Raw genomic sequence first — 20,538 nt, 5'->3', positions numbered from 1 at the left:
AAATACATATATAGTACATGCAAATAAATTACTTTGTAACTTTTTAAGTAAATTATTTCATCTCACGTAATTTACTTGAACTATGATAAATTACTTGAAAATTTTCAAGTAAATATATATATATATATATATCTTTTTTTTTTGTTATTAGGAATCCATGAATGTAATACAATGAAATAAAAATATATATAGCAAATAAAAGAGCATATATAATTCTATTATGAAAATCCAATACGTAACTTTTTTATTGACAAATGAAAACGTAAACCACCTCTATATATATATATATATATATTATTTTTTCCTCTTACCAAACATGCATGCATCTTCACTTAAAGAATTTTCGTGGAAAACAACTTGATGTTCCACATTTCACCTTCATCATCACTCATTTCTCCTAAACATACTAATAATGGACAGATTGCGACTCTGATGAGTCACTATGCACTGAAAGGGATCCATAGATACGATCCATCGTCTTCTCTCTTTAATTATTTTGAAATCAACTTTAGTTTTTGAATGAAAATCTCCAAATTCCGAGTCAGAGGAGTGAATCCGGAGCAATCCGGTTGATGCGTGTAATTTGAATTTTCAAACTCCGAGCTCGTAAGGTTAAAAGGATCGATCGGTTCAAGACATTCTTCTAGGATTTGCCAAAATTGGGATTTGTTACGAGCGAAAATCTATGAACTTTATTAGTAGACAGAGAACTCCGTACGCCAGCAGGCACCTGATCACGTCCCGATGAGATGACAATGATCATTCGAAGCAGTCCGTTGCTCCCTCTCTCCGTCACCATCAGCGCCAGCGGTGAATCATCATCGGTGAAAAGCAACAGAAATGGACGGCCTGGATTTCCCCAAATTCTCAACTTCTCTGCCGTTTCGTCCCGAAACACTGCCGTTTTTGGGGCCCACACTCACTCTCACTTTACAGCAGAGTAGGCTGGAGCTTAGGATTGGGCGGTGACGGTCCCACCATTTGGAGCCCACTTCCTTGCACTATCATCCAATGATATGACGCCACGTGGAAAGCATGGCCGACCCCAGAGGGAAAGAATCGAAAGAAAGATCATTGGCTTTTTCGACGCATCGTGGATGAGAAAATTATTAAGTGGTCATATCTCATCACGTGACGTGAGAAAGTACTAATCAAAATATATAAAATTAAAAAATTAGTGCTAATCATTTTGATAATTATCATAATTATTAAAAAAAATATTATTAATTTTTTCTCACCGTGTTATTTGAGGTAAAATTATTTAAAATTTTATGGGAATGTGAATTGGAGCTTTGCTCCTCCGGAAAGGCCCACTTAATGCGATCAGCCCATCTGAGTCGCACATTTGGAAAATATTAAGCCCCGTTTTGATTCTCAGAAATTCGATTTTAACTTTAATTTTAACTTTAACTCAACACACTACACAATAAAAATACATATTTTTCAAGTCAAATTTATAATTATATCTCATTTGTCTTTTTTCACAATCAAAATCAAAATTAAAATCAAAATAACTTTAACTCTGAATCCAAACGATCTGTTATAGTGTCAATTGCTTTTACCTTTTTCGAGTATAAAATCAAGAGGGTATATCTGTATGATCATATCAGTCTATTGTTTCCTTGGAAGCGATTGAAATTATTCAGCATGATTCTTGATTGCTTTGAGGAAGACTCGGAGGAAATGAATTAGATCATCATGCCATGCTTGACTCCGTGAAAATGATGTGACCCCACCCCACCCCCGTTTCTATGATCTCCACGAGTTTAAACTACAGATATATCACTAAAGAGTATAGATAATAAAGTAGCTTAGCCACCTCTTCTTGGATTATAAAAGCATGGCAGTTGAGTTACGACGCGAGTATGCGAAGGAACATCAAGCAAAGAGAGGCTGTTTCATGAACTTTTTCGTGTTTGATGTGATACGCGACACACACCTAATCAATAGTAATGAGATGTTATGAGGCAAACTGAAATGTGATAAACACTCAATATTATACTAATTATTTCAAGCATGAATAAAGCTAAATTGTCATTGATTTAAGGAAAGAATATATTTTTAATCAACTGTCGTTGAATGCTTCTCTATTTTAACTTCATCCCTTTTTTATTCTTTTTTTTGTTTTCATCCATGAATATTTTTGTAATTATTATTTTCTTTAGGCTAAATGAAAAAAGTTATGAGAAAAGAAAATGTGATGCAGTGGAACACACCATTGCCTTATATGACATTTTCGTTCAATATTCATGGTAGAACTACCCGTTCATTTTATAAAATTTATTAGGATTTTACAAGAAGAAGAAGATGGTTGTTAGAGGGGCCCATCTTGTACATTAACCCACGATTTCGAAGGTCCAACCCAGAGGATGCTCGTGAGTAGGCTAAAACCCATATGCCTCTCAAATGGGCTGGTTGAGTGAAAGATGACATAATAATACCAATTGTTTCGACCCTCGAAAGTCGAAAACCGCTATTCAAACGTCTTCCAGTTTATTTATTTATTTATTTTCTGGATGGATGTGCAGTTGTGAATTTTAAAGAGCTTAAACCATAGAGGAACTAAATTAAAATCTTGGTCTACATATTGGGACAACTAGAAACGCCGGTATGGATCACATTTGTCTTAGCAATGTACATGTAACATTTATTATGTGAGCGGGTTTAATCAATGCACGTTAAATTGAGAGGCTAGGCCACCAGGCACGCTTACTTAGATAAAAAAAAATCTTTGTTAAAAATTATTGCGGAAATCAATGTTGTCTTATGAAGAATAAAATCAAATAAATTTATGTAATTTTAAATTCCCAGGAGCTCCCAATCAAGTCAGATTGTGCCATTGTCATGGCAGGTTCTTCCCGCAACAAAACAAATCACAAATCTTGTCAACGAATTAATTAAGTTACGATTCATTAAATAATGACAGCTTAGTGACCAATTAATTAACAATTTGGTCACTTGTTCCTATGGAATTCACGTGCTTCTTATGCTGGATTCGATCATTCAACCAACGGAGTTATTATTATTATTTTTTTGCAATTTAAGGGAAAAGTTTCTTTAATTTACCATTTTTTGCCTGTTTCACTTCACCTGCTACATTTGACATTATTTTTCTTAAAGGGAAAAAAAAATTATTAAGAAAACGGGAAAAAAAAAATTTACCAGCTGGTGCACTTAGCGCTAGCAGCAATCATCTCAGTCTCAGTGTTCATAGGTTTTCCCAATTTTAATTTCACCTATAGATATTAATAAGTAATTAACCCCCAAAAATGGTGTGATTAGTAATCAAACGCTTTCATTGGCAGATTTTACTTACAATACAAAAACTCATTAAAAAAAATACTTATGATGTAGGAATTCGAAACCTGTTGAAAATGTAGTATAATCGAATTCATGCATCCTATTGAAAATGTATTATAATCGATCCGAGTTGATTTCTGAATGGGATTAGTCACCGATAAAATATCGCATTTCACCGTGAAATTAATATTTAAACTACACTTATTTTATTATTGCGGGGCCCCCAGCTCTAATTTTTTATCTTTCCTTTTCAGCTCCAGTGCTTGTACAGTTGTCCCGCTTGCTAGTGCTACTAATATTTTTTTTGGATATGAATATTGATATTCAGAAGTTCAATTAGACCCGACTAATTTACTCGAGTCGAATCGGTTCATTATGGGATAGAACTTTTTCATATTGAATTTTTTATATTCATAATGACCTAAATTCGATGCTTTACTTAACCGAAACAACCGTCCAAACCGCTTGAAGCGGAGACCGTGCTTGCACAGTTGTACTGCTTGCTAGTGCTACTATTATTACTACTACGAGGCTGCCGTTCTGCCTGTTCCTCTAGACAGTAAAGGCCACTGTTTTCGCCTCCATTTTCCTCATCCTCCTCCTCGCCAGGTTAGGTCAGGTCAGCTTTCACCGATGCTTTTGACTGATCTCTTCATGCACTGCTTGCTAAATCTCCCTCTGGATGTGGGTTTTCTGTGCTTGCTGAGCTCGTTGACTGTTAATCCCGTCTTCCTTTCAAGCTGGGGTCTCTGTCTCTCTCCTTTTCTGGATGGGTCATCTCTGATGAGCTGATCCAGATCTGTTGCACTGCCCCTTCTCATTCATGTAGAGAATTGTTGAGCATTCCGCGTCGACTGTGCATGGAATGAAAAGGAGCAGAGACTGCAGTGTTTTGCTTTTTTCCAGCTGTTGCTTTCACTTTTGACTTCTGGTCTTCTGAGAAGCTTCACAATAATGTACTCAGAATTTGAGGTTGATTCTAACTGAAAAAGCTATGGGTGTCGATGATATCTGTTTGTCACTTAATGTTGTCTTTGTTTCATGTTGAAGATTTGATTTTGTTCTTTGCTGTGTTGGGTTTCGGTTTTCTTGCCAAATCTTGGAAATACTCATGTGAACTTTCAGAATTCGTAGTTCAATCAAATCACTGAACCGAGATCTGCATTTCGAGTTTGTCGTTCCATCTTCGCACCAACTGCTATTCTTTGGGTTTGATTGGACCAGAGTATGAGTGAAAACTGAAAAAGTTGCAACCTTTTGCATATTTTGATGCTGGGTTCTTGACTGTAATTCCAGTGATAACTGTGATAGATTCAATGCGGTTGTTGAAATGCCCATACCGATCGCTGTTTCCTAATTGATGGTACTTTACAGGAACTGCTGAGACCATCAGCCCGGAAATTTATTTGCCTGAAAATGGAGTTTCCTCCAGTTCTCATGATTAGCACTTTGGCTCTTGTGCTGTTATGTTCTCCATCGGCGTATGCCCAAAGAGTCTCGCCTCCATCACCGGCTTCCCTAATCCCGACCCCAGCCCCGGCTCCTGGCCCCAATCACGTGAACCTCACCTACCTCCTCACTTATGCGGGCCCGTTCAAAACCTTTCTGGGTTATCTCGAGTCCACCAAGGTAATCTCCACCTTCCAGGACCGAGCCAACAGCTCGGAGGACGGGATCACAATCTTTGTCCCGAAGGACCAAGCCTTCTCGTCCCTCAAGTCCCCGTCCCTCTCGAACCTCACCGCAGACCAGCTAAAGTCCCTCTGTCTCTTCCATGCATTGCCCCGCTTCTACAGCCTGTCAGACTTCAAGAATGTGAGCCAGATGAACCCCCTCGGGACGCTCGCGGGAGGGCAGTATACCTTGAACTTCACTGATGTGTCTGGAACGGTCCACATTAATTCAGGTTGGACTGACACAAAGGTTAGCAGCAGCGTCCTTTCCAATGACCGGGTTGCTGTGTACCAAGTTGATAGGGTCCTCCTCCCCATTGCGATCTTTGGGACTGATATTCCACCTGCAGCAGCCCCAGCTCCAGCCCCTGTAGTGGCTGCTAGCCCACCAGAGGCGGATGCTCCCTCTGGGGTTGCCGATAACAATGGGCCATCTCCAGCTGCTTCCAGACCTAATTCTTCCTGTAGGATTGCTGGTTTGAGCGGTTTGGGTGGCTTGCTCCTGGCAGCTTCTACTATGCTGGCTTTTTTATTGTAATGAAGGTTTAGAACTTAATCAGGTCGAGGGTAGATTCATTTATTTATCATTTCGTTCGATTGCTTTATTCAGACACATTAGCTTTATGTCAGATTCATGTGTTATTGCCTTGGTGTTGTTTGTGAGGACATGGATTATATTTGATATTCCCATTCTTATTGTAAGACCTTGTTGTTCGACTCGTGATATTTACATACCCGATTCTGGTCCATAATATATCTCCAACACAATTCGTCCTGCAACATGCATTTCGATTTCTGCTATGTTGACATGTAACTGAATAAGCTTCTGTCGTATAGATGTCTTGATCTACACGTATAAACTCGGGTTAACAGCAGAATTCTTCACCTTATAAGGTCAGTGTTTAACTGTTAAGAGGTGGACATGGAAGTTTGAGTCATTTGGGACATTGAAATTGTGAAATGAAAAGGGCATTAAACAGAATAGGGGGTCTTCGTGTCATAACAATTGACTCATTCATAAATAAGTGCCACCATGTGAAGCAGCTTGTACATATATATATATAGCAGCTGCATTTTTGTTCTCACGAGTATTTGCAGCATCTCACCAGAAAAAGAACAAGAAGATTCAAGAAGCCTGGCTTGGCGACTTGTGATCTTTAGTTATTTTTTAGTTTCCCGGTCACGCATTGGACTAAAATTTGTGCGTTGATATACGTATTTTGCAAATCACTTGACCATCACAAGCTCCCGATGATTTTGAATTCCGCCGAGATGCTTCGCCTGACATGATCAACCAGGTAGGATCTGATCAAAACGCTCCAACGGGCAGCAGGAATTGTAACATGCAAAGTTAAACAGTTGTTATTGTTTTTACCCGGGCCCTGAAAGCAAATGGCCTATTAGCTCAGTTGGTTAGAGCGTCGTGCTAATAACGCGAAGGTCGCAGGTTCGAGACCTGCATGGGCCATTTTTTATAAAAATTTTATAATTATATTCAAATTAATATACCATGCATCTAATGGACATTGCCCTTCACTCTCTTTAAAACCCTTTTTCACAGGCATTGCCCTGCTAGAAGATAGTTTGAGGTTTTAATGGAATTCACATGCAGGATACGGGTAGATGGAAGGCCAGTGGTTATCAATGCCGAGCGGTAGAAGCCCAAGCCGACAATGACATTCGGAAGGGGCAAAACAAGGAAGTCGTGGTGCCGAGGACTATTGACCACTTTGGAATATCACGTCAATTTTTCCGCAGACTGAAATCACCTCGGAGGTTTTCAAGGAAGCAAAACGAAATATAGGTGGAAAACTATTTTTCCCAAAAAAAAAAAAGAGTTGATTTTAGGTCCCACAAATGGATTCTCGGAAAACCTTTTCCACTTATAATAGAAAACGGAAAAGCACGGTGTCATTGGACCGATTGCATACCGCTGGGGCCATGGAAAACTATAAAAACAAGGAGACCGACTACTTTTCTAGGTCGGTGCCGCTTCCCTGGCAGTTTTCTGGTGGAATGGAGCCCACATGCGCCTGTTTTCCGATGCTCCCCCGCGCCGGGTCTCCGACAAAGGGCCGGCATTGTGGCTTTATATTATTCTTTTGGGAAAAAAGAATTCCCAATATATGGGAAACTGGAAATTAGTAAAATCAGAAAAAATAAAATAAAATAAAATTTGTGCTCCGCGGGGCTATAAGTTAGTGGACCACCAATTCATGTCCTTGCTCGTGGCCATGAGCTCATCTATTGGTAGAATTTTCCCTCGTGAAATTCGCGGTATCATTTATCTGGATCAATAAAGTATGATGTCATTACGTCGACGTGGATACTCTAATAATTTCAACATATGAATACACTTATCGATCAGTGCCGCTTTATGCCTGCAAATTTTAAAGACACAATCCTACTTACAAAATTAAATATGTAGACGTAATTATTAAGCATTAGTTATTTATATGTTAATTAATTGAAAGGGAGAAAATAAATAAGAAAAGGAAAAGGGCAAAAAAAAAAAAAGGAAGAGAACAAAACAGAGGCAACACGCTTTTCTCTCCACCTCCTTCCACATTCCCATCAATCCAACAGTTTCTTCCTCTCTCTCTCTCTCTCTCTCTCTACAAGCTTAAGCCAGACACCTGAAGATTATCGAAGAGGAAGGTGACCATCTTCTTCTTGTTCTTCCTCTTGCACGCATTTGTTCCTCTGAGGTTCTCTTTCTTCAGCTCCGGATCAGTTCGTGTCTCGCCGCTGTGGCGGTGTTGATTAAATGCATTGTCCTTTGATTTGATTGCTCGCGCCTTTTAATTAGGTCGCCATCATTCAATTCGCCGCTGGATTTATTACAGAAAGCGAGGGAGGAAAAGAAACAGAGCATCATTATCGACCAAGGGAAAAAGGATTAAAAAGGAAAACAAAAAAAAAGTTCTTCGTTTGACGTTTGTCTTAATTCAAGCTGAAAGGTAATGATGTTTCGATGTTTAGTCTAGCATGCACATGCGTGATAGATTGCATGTGTGTAAAAGATTTCATCTTTTCATGGGGTTGTCTTTATATGTAGAAGATGACGTGAAAATCTGTCTGCGTATTGCTTGTGGTCATCTTGTTCATTCTTGCCGCAAATTCATGTGTTTGTATTGCAGTGGATCGGGATTTGTCTTCCCGTTGAATAAAGGCCCGGTATGTCTGGTTTTGTTGGTGTACATTTGTCTGATCCATGGCTTCAGAGCCAATTCACCCAAGTCGAGCTCCGAACCCTCAAGTCTCGAGTAAGTTCTTCCCATTTTGTTCTTTCATTATCTTTGTTGTGGAAAGAATTTGGCTGAGGGCTCGTGATTTTGCTGTTTGGGTGAAATGATTTATCTTGGTCCTGTCAGTTCATATCCAAGAAGAATGAAGCCGGCAAGGTCACCGTAGGAGATTTGCCGCCTATTTTTGCGAAATTGAAAGCCTTTAGCGAGATGTTTAACGAGGACGAGATAAGGGCCGTCATGCAGGAATCAAACACCAATTTGGAGGATGAAATTGATTTCGAATCTTTCCTTCGGGTTAGTCTGAGGAAGACCTTGATCATTCTGTCATTCTGTGTGCTTGCATAGTTTCATGGAATTTGAGTTGAATAAGGAATTCTGTTATTCCTTAGAAATGGCAAGTCAAACTTCACTTACGTGCAGGCTTTTCTAAATCTGCAAGCTCGAGCAACAGCAAAATCTGGCGGTTCGAAATCCTCTTTCCTTAAAGCTGCCACAACAACTGTTCAGCATGCAATAAATGTGTCCGAGAAGTCCTCTTATGTTGCTCACATCAACAGCTACCTGGCGGAAGATCCATTTATGAAGGATTTTCTTCCCATTGATCCTTCGACGAATGCTTTATTTGATCTCGTGAAGGATGGCGTTCTCCTCTGGTAGATATTTCTCGTTCAGTTGAATGTGCTGTGCGTAGTGGCCTTGTAGCTGAAAGCATGTTTGCTGATGCCTTTGGCATCTTGTGCAGTAAACTTATTAATGTTGCTGTCCCGGGGACTATAGATGATCGAGCTATCAATACAAAGCGTGTCCTGAATCCATGGGAGAGAAATGAGAATCATACACTTTGCCTCAATTCTGCCAAAGCTATAGGCTGCACTGTTGTTAATATTGGTACTCAAGATTTGGTTGAAGCCAGAGTAAGTTGAACTGAGTCCATTTTGTAATAAGGCCTTCTCTGATGATCTCTCAGTTTGCAAACTAATTGTCTTCTGTATATGTCTTGGACAGCCACATCTGGTACTTGGGTTGATATCTCAAATAATTAAGGTATTAAATTCGATTTGTGACTCTCTATTCTTTTGCTTTGCTGTATCATTGTTAATCCTCCAAATTTCTATACAAAAAAAGTCTACTGTACTTTACTGATAAATGTTGTCTAATGGTGGATCAGATTCAACTATTGGCTGATCTCGACCTGAAGAAGACTCCTCAACTTGTGGAATTGGTTGATGACAGCAAGGTGATGACATGCTGAATTTAAATAGTTTCTATTATCAAATTATTACATGGGCATTGGTTTCCTCTCAATGTATTGGGTGAGCCTAGAAAAGTAGATAGCAATTCTCATCTCTGATTCGCTCCAGGATGTCGAGGAGCTCATGGGCTTGCCACCTGAGAAGGTTTTACTTAAATGGATGAATTTTCACTTGAAGAAAGCAGGTTACGAGAAAGAGGTTACAAACTTCTCCTCTGATGTGAAGGTAAGCAAGCAGTTGTCTATGCCTCTATATTCATGGCTTAAATCTGGTAGTAATGTTTTGTGGAAACTTTGTGACTCATTACATAAAAAGTTCAGGTTGATTTTTTCAATTATCCAACTTATTGTGGCATCATCAAATTATTTATTAATAAACCTGTTGTCTTATTGGATATAAAATATATATATCATCAAATAGCTTAAGAGTAAAGATAGCTTGTCTAGGAGAAAGCCAGTCGAAAACAACACGTTGCTTTATTCTCAAGGCTGGGTAATTTTCGTATCTGGATTTTCATGCCATTATCTTGATACAGCAGCTTTGTTTTAGTTCCATGTATGTTAATTCATTCCCTGCTGACTATACCTGATTATAAATTTGCAGAGTGGAGAGGCTTATGCTTACTTGCTCAATGCTCTTGCTCCAGAGCATGCTACTCCCAATACCTTGGACGTGAAGGATCCTAAGAAACGAGCAAACATGGTTCTTGAGCAAGCCGAGAAATTGGATTGCAAACGATATTTAACACCCAATGATATTGTAGAGGGTTCACCAAATCTGAATCTTGCATTTGTTGCTCAGATATTTCAGCACAGGTACAAACCGCTCTTTCATGTCTCTTTTTCACCATCAGGGTAGTGGCAGACTCTTATGTATCTATAGAACCTTGTATATATCGTCTTTTGCAACTTTTTAATGCATTGTTATAGGTATAGCTTCATCCATGTGTCTCTAGGAATTCATGAACTTCTTCGACCTTCAGGTTTTCTATAGCTTGTGAATGTGGGTCATAAGAGGGTTTGCCATTGTTTATTCTGTTTTGCCTAGACTCTAATTAGAAAATAGCTATCATTTTGCCCCATGTTGATCTTAAACCTACTACGGGAATAATAAAGAGCTCAGCATCTGATAATTTCAGTGGCTGCAGTTTGATAGTGGCCGATGATGACAAAGGTTATGATGCTCTTTGTTTTTAGATAGTTATATTCAGGGTTAATGGAAGTTCAATGTTCAGAGGAAATTTAGTGGGATGGATTGAGCATTTGCAATGTGCATAATCTCAACTAAAGAAATTCTCTTGCAGGAATGGTTTGTCAGTTGACAGCAAAAAGATCTCCTTTGCTGAGATGATGACTGATGATACGCAAACTTCTCGGGAGGAGCGATGCTTCCGACTATGGATGAACAGTCTTGGTATCGCCCACTACGTGAATCATGTCTTTGAGGATGTGAGAACTGGGTGAGGTTTTATTTTTTGTCTATACAATATTCACTTTGCATGTGGAAATTTCACTTATCTTGAAAACCTCTTTGTCAGATGGGTCCTTCTAGAAGTTCTCGACAAGATTGCACCTGGATCAGTTAATTGGAAGCATGCAACGAAGCCCCCCATAAAGATGCCCTTCAGAAAAGTGGAGAACTGCAACCAAGTAGTTAAGATTGGGAAGGAGCTCAAGTTCTCCTTGGTGAATGTTGCTGGAAATGATATTGTGCAGGGGAATAAGAAGTTAATTCTTGGTAATTGGCATTTAGAACTTATGGATTCTCTTTTCCCTTGCAACCAATCCATCTCCTTATGCTATGGATGCCATAAGTCCTGTATCACTTGGGTTATAACTCCATCAATTTTCTACCCGCAGCATTTTTGTGGCAATTGATGAGATTTACTATGCTCCAACTCCTGAAAAACCTGAGATCTCATTCGCAAGGTAAGGAGATAACAGATAGTGATATTCTGAACTGGGCGAACAACAAGGTGAAGAAGGCAGGGAGAACATCTCAAATGGACAGCTTTAAGGTGAGCTGAGTGGACTTGGTTAAGAAGCACTTTCAGGACATAAATTATCACTATCTATGGAGCCTGACGATCTTCCTTTCTCGTCTATAGGATAAGAACCTTTCCAACGGGATATTCTTTCTCGAGCTTCTGAGTTCTGTGGAGCCTAGGGTGGTCAACTGGAGTCTCGTAACTAAAGGCGAAACTGGTATACTTGTTTTCCAAATGAGCGTGTCAGACTATGTTAATAACGAAACTTCTGGATTATAAAAGCATAAATTATGACGAATTTTCATCTTGGCAATTGCAGATGAGGAGAAGAAGCTGAATGCAACTTACATAATTAGTGTTGCTCGAAAGCTTGGGTGCTCCATTTTCTTGTTACCCGAGGACATTATAGAGGTACCTCTCCCTCTTCTCTTCAGGAGTTCTTTTGAGCTACAACTACAAATACTCAAATTTTGATGTGTTCACAGGTAAACCAGAAGATGATCCTTACTTTAACAGCAAGCATCATGTACTGGAGCCTGCAACAAGGAGGGGAATCAGAGACGGAGGGTTCTCCTTCAGCTGAAGGTTCTGTGGATGGTGAGACTCTGAGTAATGAGCTAGGGAATCTGACAATGGAGGGTGCTTCTACCGAAGAATCATCTCAAGTCGAAAATTCAGAGCCATCCCTGAATAGTAATGACAAGTCCACTGCTGAGGCAGGCTTGCCGGCTGTTGAGAAGGAATAGTCGGCAATTGAATAATTGTTACTGCAGCCTCTGCTCTTTTGTTTTACGTTTTTTTTTTCCGGTGAAAATGGAGGGGTTTGGGTTCAGGTTAGTTATACAGAGTTATTCTTTGTGGAATACTTTGCTTACAAATCGTTCAGCGGAAAGGGGGGTATAGGAAAAGCATGTCTAACCACTTTTTTGAGCTATTGCTCTGCTTGTTTTAGACTATTCTTTTCACAGAAAATGCACATTCAATGGAACATTGAATATTTGTATGACATAAAAGAAAGGGAAAGGAAAATTTTAATTTCTTGCTTCTTTTATTACCTAATCTGGTTCATCGTCGATGTTTTATGTTAAGCAAAGTAGCTAATTCCTCTTTCAGACATGCAATTTAAAATGCGTTCGATTGGGTCAGCAAAAGGAAGAAACGAATCAGTCCATTTATTCTACTTGTATATTTGGAAAAATCAACTAGACTTCACCTCTCTCCTTCCTTTGCTCGACACAAGTAAAAGAACACAAACACAAACAGGACAAGAGTACATTCATTCATTCTACAACCAAATCTTCACCTTCGTTGCTCAAGTTGGTCGACTTCTCTTGTTCAGCCACTAGCATAAGCATCTCAAGCCGCTTATCAAAAAGAAGTGCACTCTCATCTCTCTTGTCGAGCTCAGCAGCTTCAGCTTCGAGCCATTTCTCTCGTAGATCATCAAGAAGATTGCCTTGATCTGTATTCACCACAGCGCCAGGAGCGCTTGGAACAGTAGTTCGGAGCGAGGAATCTCCCGATGGAGGAGGGAGCGTTAACAGCATAGCCCTGAACTCAGGAGTATCGGCAAATGTCTCAAAATTACACGCCATCGTGTCTAGGCAGTACTCTCGAATCTTCAGGACACCATACCTGCAAATGGAAAGTCAGCCATTCAAATTTTGATTACCTAAGAGAAATTATCAGAGCACTCTTGACAGGGCAATTTTCAAATAAATTAACTCATATTAGGTTCTTGCTCTAGGTCAATCACAAAGTACGTTACTCCTGATAATTGCTCGATAAGTATCCCTAGGGATTAATCACGGAGCACCAAGCGAAAACTTGAATAACCGGGCAATTTAGATCTTGCATCAATGACGTTTCTACTAACTTCTGAGCTACCTCTAAAGAGGCTCAAAGTAGAAGAAAACCTCACATGTCTGATAGCATTAACCAATGGCACAACTCAGCGGGCGAGACCATTTCCAGGTGCGGCAGTAACACATCAGCAACAGCTCGCTTTAAAGGAAACAATAGATATCTTGAGGCAGCATCAAACATTTCCTCTGCCTGCAAAATAGTTCACTTCAATCTTAGTTTTATATAAGTGACAAAGATAGTCACCAATTTGGTTAATTGATATGAATACCTGATCGCGATCAATCTCTTTTAAACTATCAGTGTACCTGAACCATCAAAAGAAAAGGAACAAGTGAGACTCGAAGAAACTAATCCTATCAAATTGTATCAGCATAGAAGATTCTATACACATTCCATTAATCTTAATCCACCAAACTGAATCAAGAGGGAGACTTACATATATTCGATCATTTTCTCAAACGTGTCCATGCTCAAATCATGTTCTTCAAGACATGGAAGCTTATCGAGAGGAAATTTATCTCTCTCTTCATTAAATTCCTTCATACGAGATAACCTAGCTTTGAAGTACTCCGACCTCGAAGCTAGAACCACCTGATGGCAACGAAAAACCTTTTTATCAACTTTGACGCAAACATCTGCGAGATCATCTACAAATTCATCTATCTGCAATGCACCAAGAGAAGCAACTAAACTATGACCGCTGTTCTCCAACTTGTGATTTCTTGATGAATTGCTGAGAGAAGCTTCAAGGATTCGGTTCATGGCAGCTGGAAGGCGTTCTTCTTCAAGAAGGGACGAGCCTTGTAAGATGAACCGCTTCTGGGAGTTGTCCACATCTCTCAAAGCTTTATATTCAGCATACTTTTGGTGGATCAACTCTTTTTCCAGTGTCTTCTGCAGCGACTCACACTTGCAGACTTTACAGATCCTCACAAGATCTTCCATGTCCTCCACAGAGATCTCTAATCTGTCAGAATAGAAGAAATGGAGTAGGCTGTATAGGGCGGGATATGACAACTTTTCCTTTGAAAATCTGACTTCTCTGCGGCCTTTCCAGTCAGTCTCAAACTTCTTCTTAAAGAACGGTGATCGAGCACTTAAGATGACTCTGTGCCCTTCGATAGGTCTCCCTTGAATGAAAAATACCACGTCTGGAGGGAAGATATCATAAGTCGGATTCCCGATAGATGCCAACCCTACAATCAGATATCCCACTTTAAGTGTTAATTAACACCCAAATAACTCTGTTCAGTCATCATCTTGCAAAGCCACACAAAACAAACACCATGACTTATATACCAATGAGAAATAAATTACTTTCTCAAATTCTAGATTTGCTCACGAAGAGTGAGTAGCCTTGTGGAATCTTAACACGCCACATTTGCCAGACAAGCAGAAAAAAACGACTATGTAAGGCCGAATGAGCTACTTCACTGCACTAACCAAACTCATCGCAGCCAATAAATGAGACTAATTCTCCGTTCCAATTCAGAGCTTCCATGAGCAATAGATGAACTACACTATAACAGAAAGCACCTCAACTGCAGCCAAAAAAGTTCCTTTCAACCCGATTGTACCTGAACCCAGGAAGAGACTCACTGCTTGTTCACTGAATGCCCTGTTAGCCGCACAGCCGAAGAAAGTCTCTCTCAGAGCCGCCTGCAAAGGACCCAGAGGTGGCGGCCTTGCCTCGAAGGCCTTCAAAAGCTTCCGCACCTTCAAGTTAAGGGCTGCATAGTGGCACCTGTCGCCATCAAAAGTGTGCTCCGAACATATTGCACCGCTCTCCAGTAACATCCTTGCAGCATCCAGGTGACCCGCAAGGCAGGCGTAGTACAGAGCCACCGAGTCCCATTGGTCCCGAGCATTTACATTGATTCCGGTCTCCAACAAGTATCTGTTAAGCAGACATCACATTCCGTGGATCAATTGATGAAAATCTTCCAACAACAGAGACCCAATTTCTCGATGACGCCTTACAATCAACTAAAAGTGAAATAATAATAATAATAATAATAATAATCTTCTTTTGTTTTTGCTCGTTGGCTCGGGATGAGAGTTCATCAGAGTTGGGAACCAGTCAAAGAAGAACCCACAGCAGCTCAAGCAAAGGTAATTGAGACCATAATCACCTGAGTCGGTCAACATCGCCGGCGCGGGAGGCCTCGAAGATGTCGCCGTTGGGGACCTTCTTGAGCGGGATTGAGGAGCCAAAATCGGAAGGGTCGAGGTCGATTCCTTCAATGTCGGAGTCGACTGTCCAAGAGGAGGGTCTCTCCGGGGGCATTTGCGAGAGACCAGCAAAGCAATCCTTTCTTCCGCGAGGAGCTACTCCTCAAGCTGAGCGTTGCTCGGGACGTTGCATCGGGAACAGAGTCTTTGCGGCGGCGGCGGCGGCGAGCATGTCTGATCGTCGGAGGTGGCTTTTTTGGGAGGTCGGTTCAGTTTAGATACTGTTGGAGCTCCGGGAGGTCCGAAGTGGAGGGAGATTTCATTTTCCGGTGCTCGCGGATATAATACATACATACATACATATATATATATATATACATACAGATATATATGTATACAAAGTCGGGCAGAAGAAGCTTTAAACTTTTTTCCTGATCCCGGAGCATTGCACCCTAGACGGCGAATCAGTGGACAAAGACTGGCGTTTCTCGGGCCGTCGGTACTCCTGGATTATAGTACGGGATTGAGGGTAGGCCCAGAAATAATTGGGCTCACTGGGCCGCTCTGATCACTTGAAAGTGGCTAGCCCATGTAACAGATTTGGGCTTCTGTAATTTTCCTCTTAGACAATGTCGGCCCACTTAATTTGATATTTTTTTTAATAATAATAATAATAGATAGATAGATAGATAGATAGATAGATAAACCAGCAGTCTGCCGAGTTGACCTCTTGAGGGTAATTTGCGTTCTCTTGGGTAGGAATGGAAGCGGAACGGTTTGGTATGGTTTTCAGTATGAATTGTCGGAATTTAAATCGTATTAGAAGAATAAAATCGCCCCCCAAAAATTAAATTATGAGAGTTGACATATTAAAGGCAAAGCAAAGAAGAAAAGAAGTGTCAAGGATGTTCTGTCCGGAACTCTCTGCTCGGTTAATTAACACCTTAAGCATCTCGAACTGAAGCAGCTCAAACCGTTTCATATTTACACACGAGTTTTAATTACAAGTGAGCAAGCATTTACCGGTTGTAAATCCTTTTTTTTTTTTAAGTAAAAGAAGAGAAAAAGTCAAGGGCCTAAATCTTCTAAATCTACCTGCTGTCGTCTTCTAAATCTTCCCCCACCCGATCTTCCTCCACCCTATGCGTGGATGCTCCTCGGACTTTCTGGCTCCTCCTCCAAAGCTCCGAGCATCTTCGGCTGCCATGGCCACGATCCCTCTCGCTAGAGCGGCAAAATCGAGAGGATCATCGTGCACTGCCATTGAGAAGTGTCGGGTAACATGCTTTCCCTGTGTTTACTCGACGTACGACTCGTGGTCTTCTCCCCAGTTAGGCACTCAAATTAGAGAGGTTTCTGATGGATTGTGAGCTACGAGAGATACTCTGTGGATTTGACTATGGTTCAGTTTCGACATATGTCAAATTCTTTGGACATTGTAGCCTTGATGTTCGGACAAGTTTGACCCTTTGTAATGATTTCAACTTATTAGTTTAGAAGGGAGAGTTTCATAAGGAACCTAGAAAAAAAAAAATCCTCGAGTCTGCTGTTGCACACCTACTCAGGAGGCTTTTCTCGTCTTGCAGGAAGACACATTGGCCATGAGAGAAGAAATTTAGCATGTCAGGAAGGACCAATGCTAGAATCTTTCAGCTCAGCAAGTGCACTGCATGCACTTTCACCCTTGACCTCCCTGCAGTCCACTTCATGTGCATGCATTCTCTCCATCAGCGTTGCCTCGGTGACAATGAAAAGGAATGCCCCGAGTGTGCTCCGGTGTTCGTATAGGTCGGTCATGGGAATAAAGAGAGACTTGGAGCAGAACTCCAAGGACCAAGAACGGTTCTTCCTGCAATTAAGTGAAGACTTGGGTTTTCTGTGGTTGCCGAGTATCTTGGGAAGGGGATCATAAGCAAGACTACCAATGGACCTGTAGGGGCACTTCGATCTGGGCTACAGCTCCTTCACCAGTGGGTTATGAGGTTATTGAGGTATTGAGTTGTCAAGATATTGCTCAGTTGACTTTACTTACCGTGCAAGACTGAGGTGAAGAGCAATCTGAAGTAATTCTTTAATGGGAGAAATCCAAGATATATGTGTCTTCCATTGATTTGGTCAGTGGTCTGCTACTCTGCTCTTTGAAGTCTGACCAGGCAACCGTGGTTTGACTGCGCTAAGAATATCAAAATTATTACATCAATTTCTATAAGCTGGCTTCAATTTTTATAATGCCATACATTTATCATTTATATATAATTAAAATATTACAACAAAAACTTTCTTTTAATTGAATTTAGTAAGAGATTTATGTACATTTAATTGCACTTATTAAATACTTTTAATTATTATCTTTGTTTGTAAATTTTTTATCAATATTCTTTTTTTTTAGTTATTATAAAGTGAGCTAGAGATTTAAATACATTAATTTCACTTATTAAAAATATTTAATTATTATCTTTGTTCATTAATTATCTTTTTTATATTTTAAAAATTTTACTTTTCAATATACTCGTACATATATATATATATATATATATATATCTGTTTAGTTTTTATGATAAATTATATATATGCTTCATTAATTTTAAAAAGAATATAATAATTTTTATATCAATTTCTGAAAATTATGCTCAATTTTTATAATATCACGGTAAGTTAACTGTTTACATACAAATATCGCTCATATATAATTAAAATATTACAACAAAAATTTCTTGCAATTGTATTTGTAAGAGTTTTGTGTACATTTAATTGCATTTATTAATACTTTTAATTATTACCTTTGTTTTTTAAATTTTTTCCCATATTCATTTAATTTTCTTATACTTATTAATATTATATGGTGAGCCAGATATCAAGATACATTAATTACAATTTCTAAAAATATTTAATTATCGTCTTTTTTATTTATCTTTTTCAATATTTTTTAAAAATTTTCTTCCAAGCAATTATTGTGCACCCAATCTCATTGATTATGTACCCAAGTAAATTTTAGTTATATATAGATGTTACACCGCAATACAACTTCTAATGTGTTGTGTCATGTTATTATAACCTAATAATTTAATTACCAACAGCTTACAACTTAACACGTCAATACGTTATTTTTCTTTTTCTTTTTTGTGTGCAAAAGATTACAAGAAATATATTACAAGCACCAATAAGAATGAGATTAATATGCAAAATTAACTTAAAATTTGGAAAAAGAATCTTGTACATATTCCAATTTGTATATCCAACATTTCTGTACAAAGTATCTCCTAATTCTTCTACCAAAAGATTAACGGGAAAATAATTTTTAATACAGAATATCTGTTACAGAGATGAGCGAGCAATCCCCTGCCATGTATCTTCAAATTATCTGAGGCTCCTAATTATCTGCAAATTAGGACCAAAGACGGGAAATCTCTATCTAACTCTGAGGCTCTAGGTGGTCTGGTCATCAGTTTGACTGCTCAAAAGACAATTGCAGATGGAATTCAAGAACTGTCCATTAGCTCACTAACAAACATAGAGAGCATTTTCTCTCTCTAGAAACTGGAGAGAGAAAGTGTCTTCCATCTTAAAGACATGCGCAACTTATTATCTTTTTAGTTCAAACATCATATCATTAATTTCTTTTTCATCTTTTTAAAGACAATTTATGACCTTCTTTCTTATAATTGATATTTTCTTTATTTGACCATAAGTTCCATAGTGGCTTCGTTTTCATTTGACAATAAAAATTTGAAAAGTTACACTATATTTAGTTTGTGAGTTATGTTTTTAAAATTTTAACTCTAACTTTAACTCTACTTATTATACAATAAAAATCAATAACACAATTATTACTTTTTCATTTTCTTCAAATTTTTTTAACCATTCAATTCAATTTTTAATATTAAATTATCTCAACTATTCATTCATTTTTCTACAATTTAACAACACAATCATTACTTTCTCTCAACTATTCATTACTTTTTCATATTTTTTTCTGATAACTCAACAACACAATCATTACAAACCAATTAAAATCAAAACTCAACTCTACTTAATTCTAAAACCAAACACACCAACTAGTGTCTTGTGGTTGAAATGGTATATATGATGAGTTAATTTTCTTTAGTATTTCTAGAAGTTCTATTAACTGTATTCATTTCATATAATTTAATTATGACATTTCTTATATATAGTATTTACTTAGATTTTTCAAAGTACGGATTTGCTCCTTTAAGAAATATACAAATTTTAAATAATCAATTTCAAATTTCAAACGGTAATTTTGAATAGTTCGGTATTTTTGAAACTAATGGCCCTATTACTATGCATTATAATTTATTTAATGGTGCATATATTAGACGAATATAAGATAGATATGCAGTTTAGAAATAGTTTAGAAATGTCTTATACATACTTGAGTTTTAATTTTTTATAGTAACTTTTTTTGATATATCATCGTCTCAACATATTTAATTATTAACATAATTTTATAAAATAAGTTTTTTGTATAATCGATTTTAATGTTATGTGTTTGATCAACCAATGTTTTCCAATAGAAATTGTACTGCCATCCAATTAAATACTTATTAGTTATACTTATAGTTTAAATTTTATAATAATAGTTATTTTTGAAATCACGATAACATTTTTTATATGAATTGCTTATATGGTTAATAGATAGATTTTCTATGCTAATATAAATTTTCTTCATTACTTGATGGGGTCATTATTAAATTTAACTAGTAGACAATTAAACAATTAATACTACATAGGTATAAATGCATGCGGATGCGGAATGCCAATGGATGAAGATTAAACGAATATGCAGATATGTATGTGCAAAATGTTTTTTTGGACATCAAATTATGGCATTAATTTATATTTGATCATCACATGATCATGCTGACATAAGTGGTGACCTGCTGGACCACTGAGATTGTACGTTGTGGAAAAGAGAGTCAACAACTCACCTGTGTAGTGTTGGGAGTTAGTAACTTTGCTGGAGGAATAATTGCCTGCCAATGCCATTCATCCCCAGATTTGGAAAAAAATTAATT

General features: G+C 38.4%; 3 protein-coding genes and 1 non-coding gene across 12 annotated transcripts; 3 read left to right on the top strand and 1 right to left on the bottom strand.

Moving 5' to 3' along the window:
* Positions 1-3,759: 3,759 nt before the first annotated feature.
* On the top strand, positions 3,760-5,722 carry LOC116197952 (fasciclin-like arabinogalactan protein 7). 4 transcript variants are annotated; one of them, XM_031528238.1, is made up of 2 exons: positions 3,760-3,909; positions 4,675-5,722. In XM_031528238.1, exon 2 carries the CDS (start codon positions 4,717-4,719, stop codon positions 5,509-5,511), a length of 795 nt encoding a protein of 264 aa, XP_031384098.1. In that variant the 5' UTR covers positions 3,760-3,909; positions 4,675-4,716; the 3' UTR covers positions 5,512-5,722. The 4 variants fall into 4 exon arrangements, with proteins under 4 accessions (XP_031384098.1, XP_031384097.1, XP_031384099.1 ...); XM_031528237.1 differs by having other exon boundaries at positions 3,764-3,919; XM_031528239.1 differs by having other exon boundaries at positions 3,771-3,914.
* Positions 5,723-6,367: 645 nt separating this feature from the next.
* TRNAI-AAU lies at positions 6,368-6,441 on the top strand. The gene has a single exon. It is a non-coding gene; the product is annotated as a tRNA-Ile (tRNA).
* A 1,047-nt stretch (positions 6,442-7,488) lies between these two features.
* On the top strand, positions 7,489-12,506 carry LOC116196013 (fimbrin-5). 5 transcript variants are annotated; one of them, XM_031525513.1, is made up of 16 exons: positions 7,489-7,631; positions 7,783-7,933; positions 8,114-8,239; positions 8,348-8,518; positions 8,645-8,877; positions 8,967-9,138; positions 9,230-9,268; positions 9,393-9,461; positions 9,586-9,702; positions 10,081-10,292; positions 10,781-10,936; positions 11,015-11,214; positions 11,337-11,494; positions 11,585-11,681; positions 11,784-11,875; positions 11,950-12,506. In XM_031525513.1, exons 3-16 carry the CDS (start codon positions 8,153-8,155, stop codon positions 12,208-12,210), a joined length of 2,064 nt encoding a protein of 687 aa, XP_031381373.1. In that variant the 5' UTR covers positions 7,489-7,631; positions 7,783-7,933; positions 8,114-8,152; the 3' UTR covers positions 12,211-12,506. The 5 variants fall into 5 exon arrangements, with proteins under 5 accessions (XP_031381373.1, XP_031381375.1, XP_031381377.1 ...); XM_031525515.1 differs by having other exon boundaries at positions 7,491-7,631; positions 7,820-7,933; XM_031525514.1 differs by having other exon boundaries at positions 7,525-7,681.
* A 108-nt stretch (positions 12,507-12,614) lies between these two features.
* LOC116196015 (BTB/POZ domain-containing protein At2g04740) lies at positions 12,615-15,861 on the bottom strand. 2 transcript variants are annotated; one of them, XM_031525518.1, is made up of 6 exons: positions 15,463-15,859; positions 14,908-15,227; positions 13,767-14,526; positions 13,599-13,635; positions 13,386-13,519; positions 12,615-13,099 (listed from the first exon to the last, which is right to left on the bottom strand). In XM_031525518.1, the coding sequence occupies exons 1-6, from the start codon at positions 15,615-15,617 to the stop codon at positions 12,745-12,747; spliced, it is 1,761 nt and encodes a 586-aa protein (XP_031381378.1). In that variant the 5' UTR covers positions 15,618-15,859; the 3' UTR covers positions 12,615-12,744. The 2 variants fall into 2 exon arrangements, with proteins under 2 accessions (XP_031381378.1, XP_031381379.1); XM_031525519.1 differs by having other exon boundaries at positions 12,964-13,099; positions 13,381-13,519; positions 15,463-15,861.
* Between the last annotated feature and the right edge of the window lie 4,677 nt (positions 15,862-20,538).

The sequence above is a fragment of the Punica granatum genome, chromosome 2, assembly GCF_007655135.1.
Source record: "Punica granatum isolate Tunisia-2019 chromosome 2, ASM765513v2, whole genome shotgun sequence".
Classification (NCBI taxonomy): domain Eukaryota; kingdom Viridiplantae; phylum Streptophyta; class Magnoliopsida; order Myrtales; family Lythraceae; genus Punica; species Punica granatum.
The sequence above is the reverse complement of the archived record's forward strand: the minus strand, read 5'-3'. Positions and strand labels throughout refer to the sequence as shown.

Bases quoted from the DNA above. Each gene is read 5' to 3' on its own strand.
- LOC116196013 (XM_031525513.1), top strand. From the start codon at position 8,153: ATGTCTGGTTTTGTTGGTGTACATTTGTCTGATCCATGGCTTCAGAGC. The intron at 8,878-8,966 runs GTAGATATTTCT...CATCTTGTGCAG, and splicing joins AAGGATGGCGTTCTCCTCTG to TAAACTTATTAATGTTGCTG. The intron at 11,495-11,584 runs GTGAGCTGAGTG...TCTCGTCTATAG, and splicing joins CTCAAATGGACAGCTTTAAG to GATAAGAACCTTTCCAACGG.
- LOC116196015 (XM_031525518.1), bottom strand. From the start codon at position 15,617: ATGCCCCCGGAGAGACCCTCCTCTTGGACAGTCGACTCCGACATTGAA. The intron at 13,636-13,766 runs GTAAGTCTCCCT...TTGATGGTTCAG, and splicing joins GAGAAAATGATCGAATATAT to GTACACTGATAGTTTAAAAG. The intron at 13,520-13,598 runs GTATTCATATCA...ACTATTTTGCAG, and splicing joins AAGAGATTGATCGCGATCAG to GCAGAGGAAATGTTTGATGC.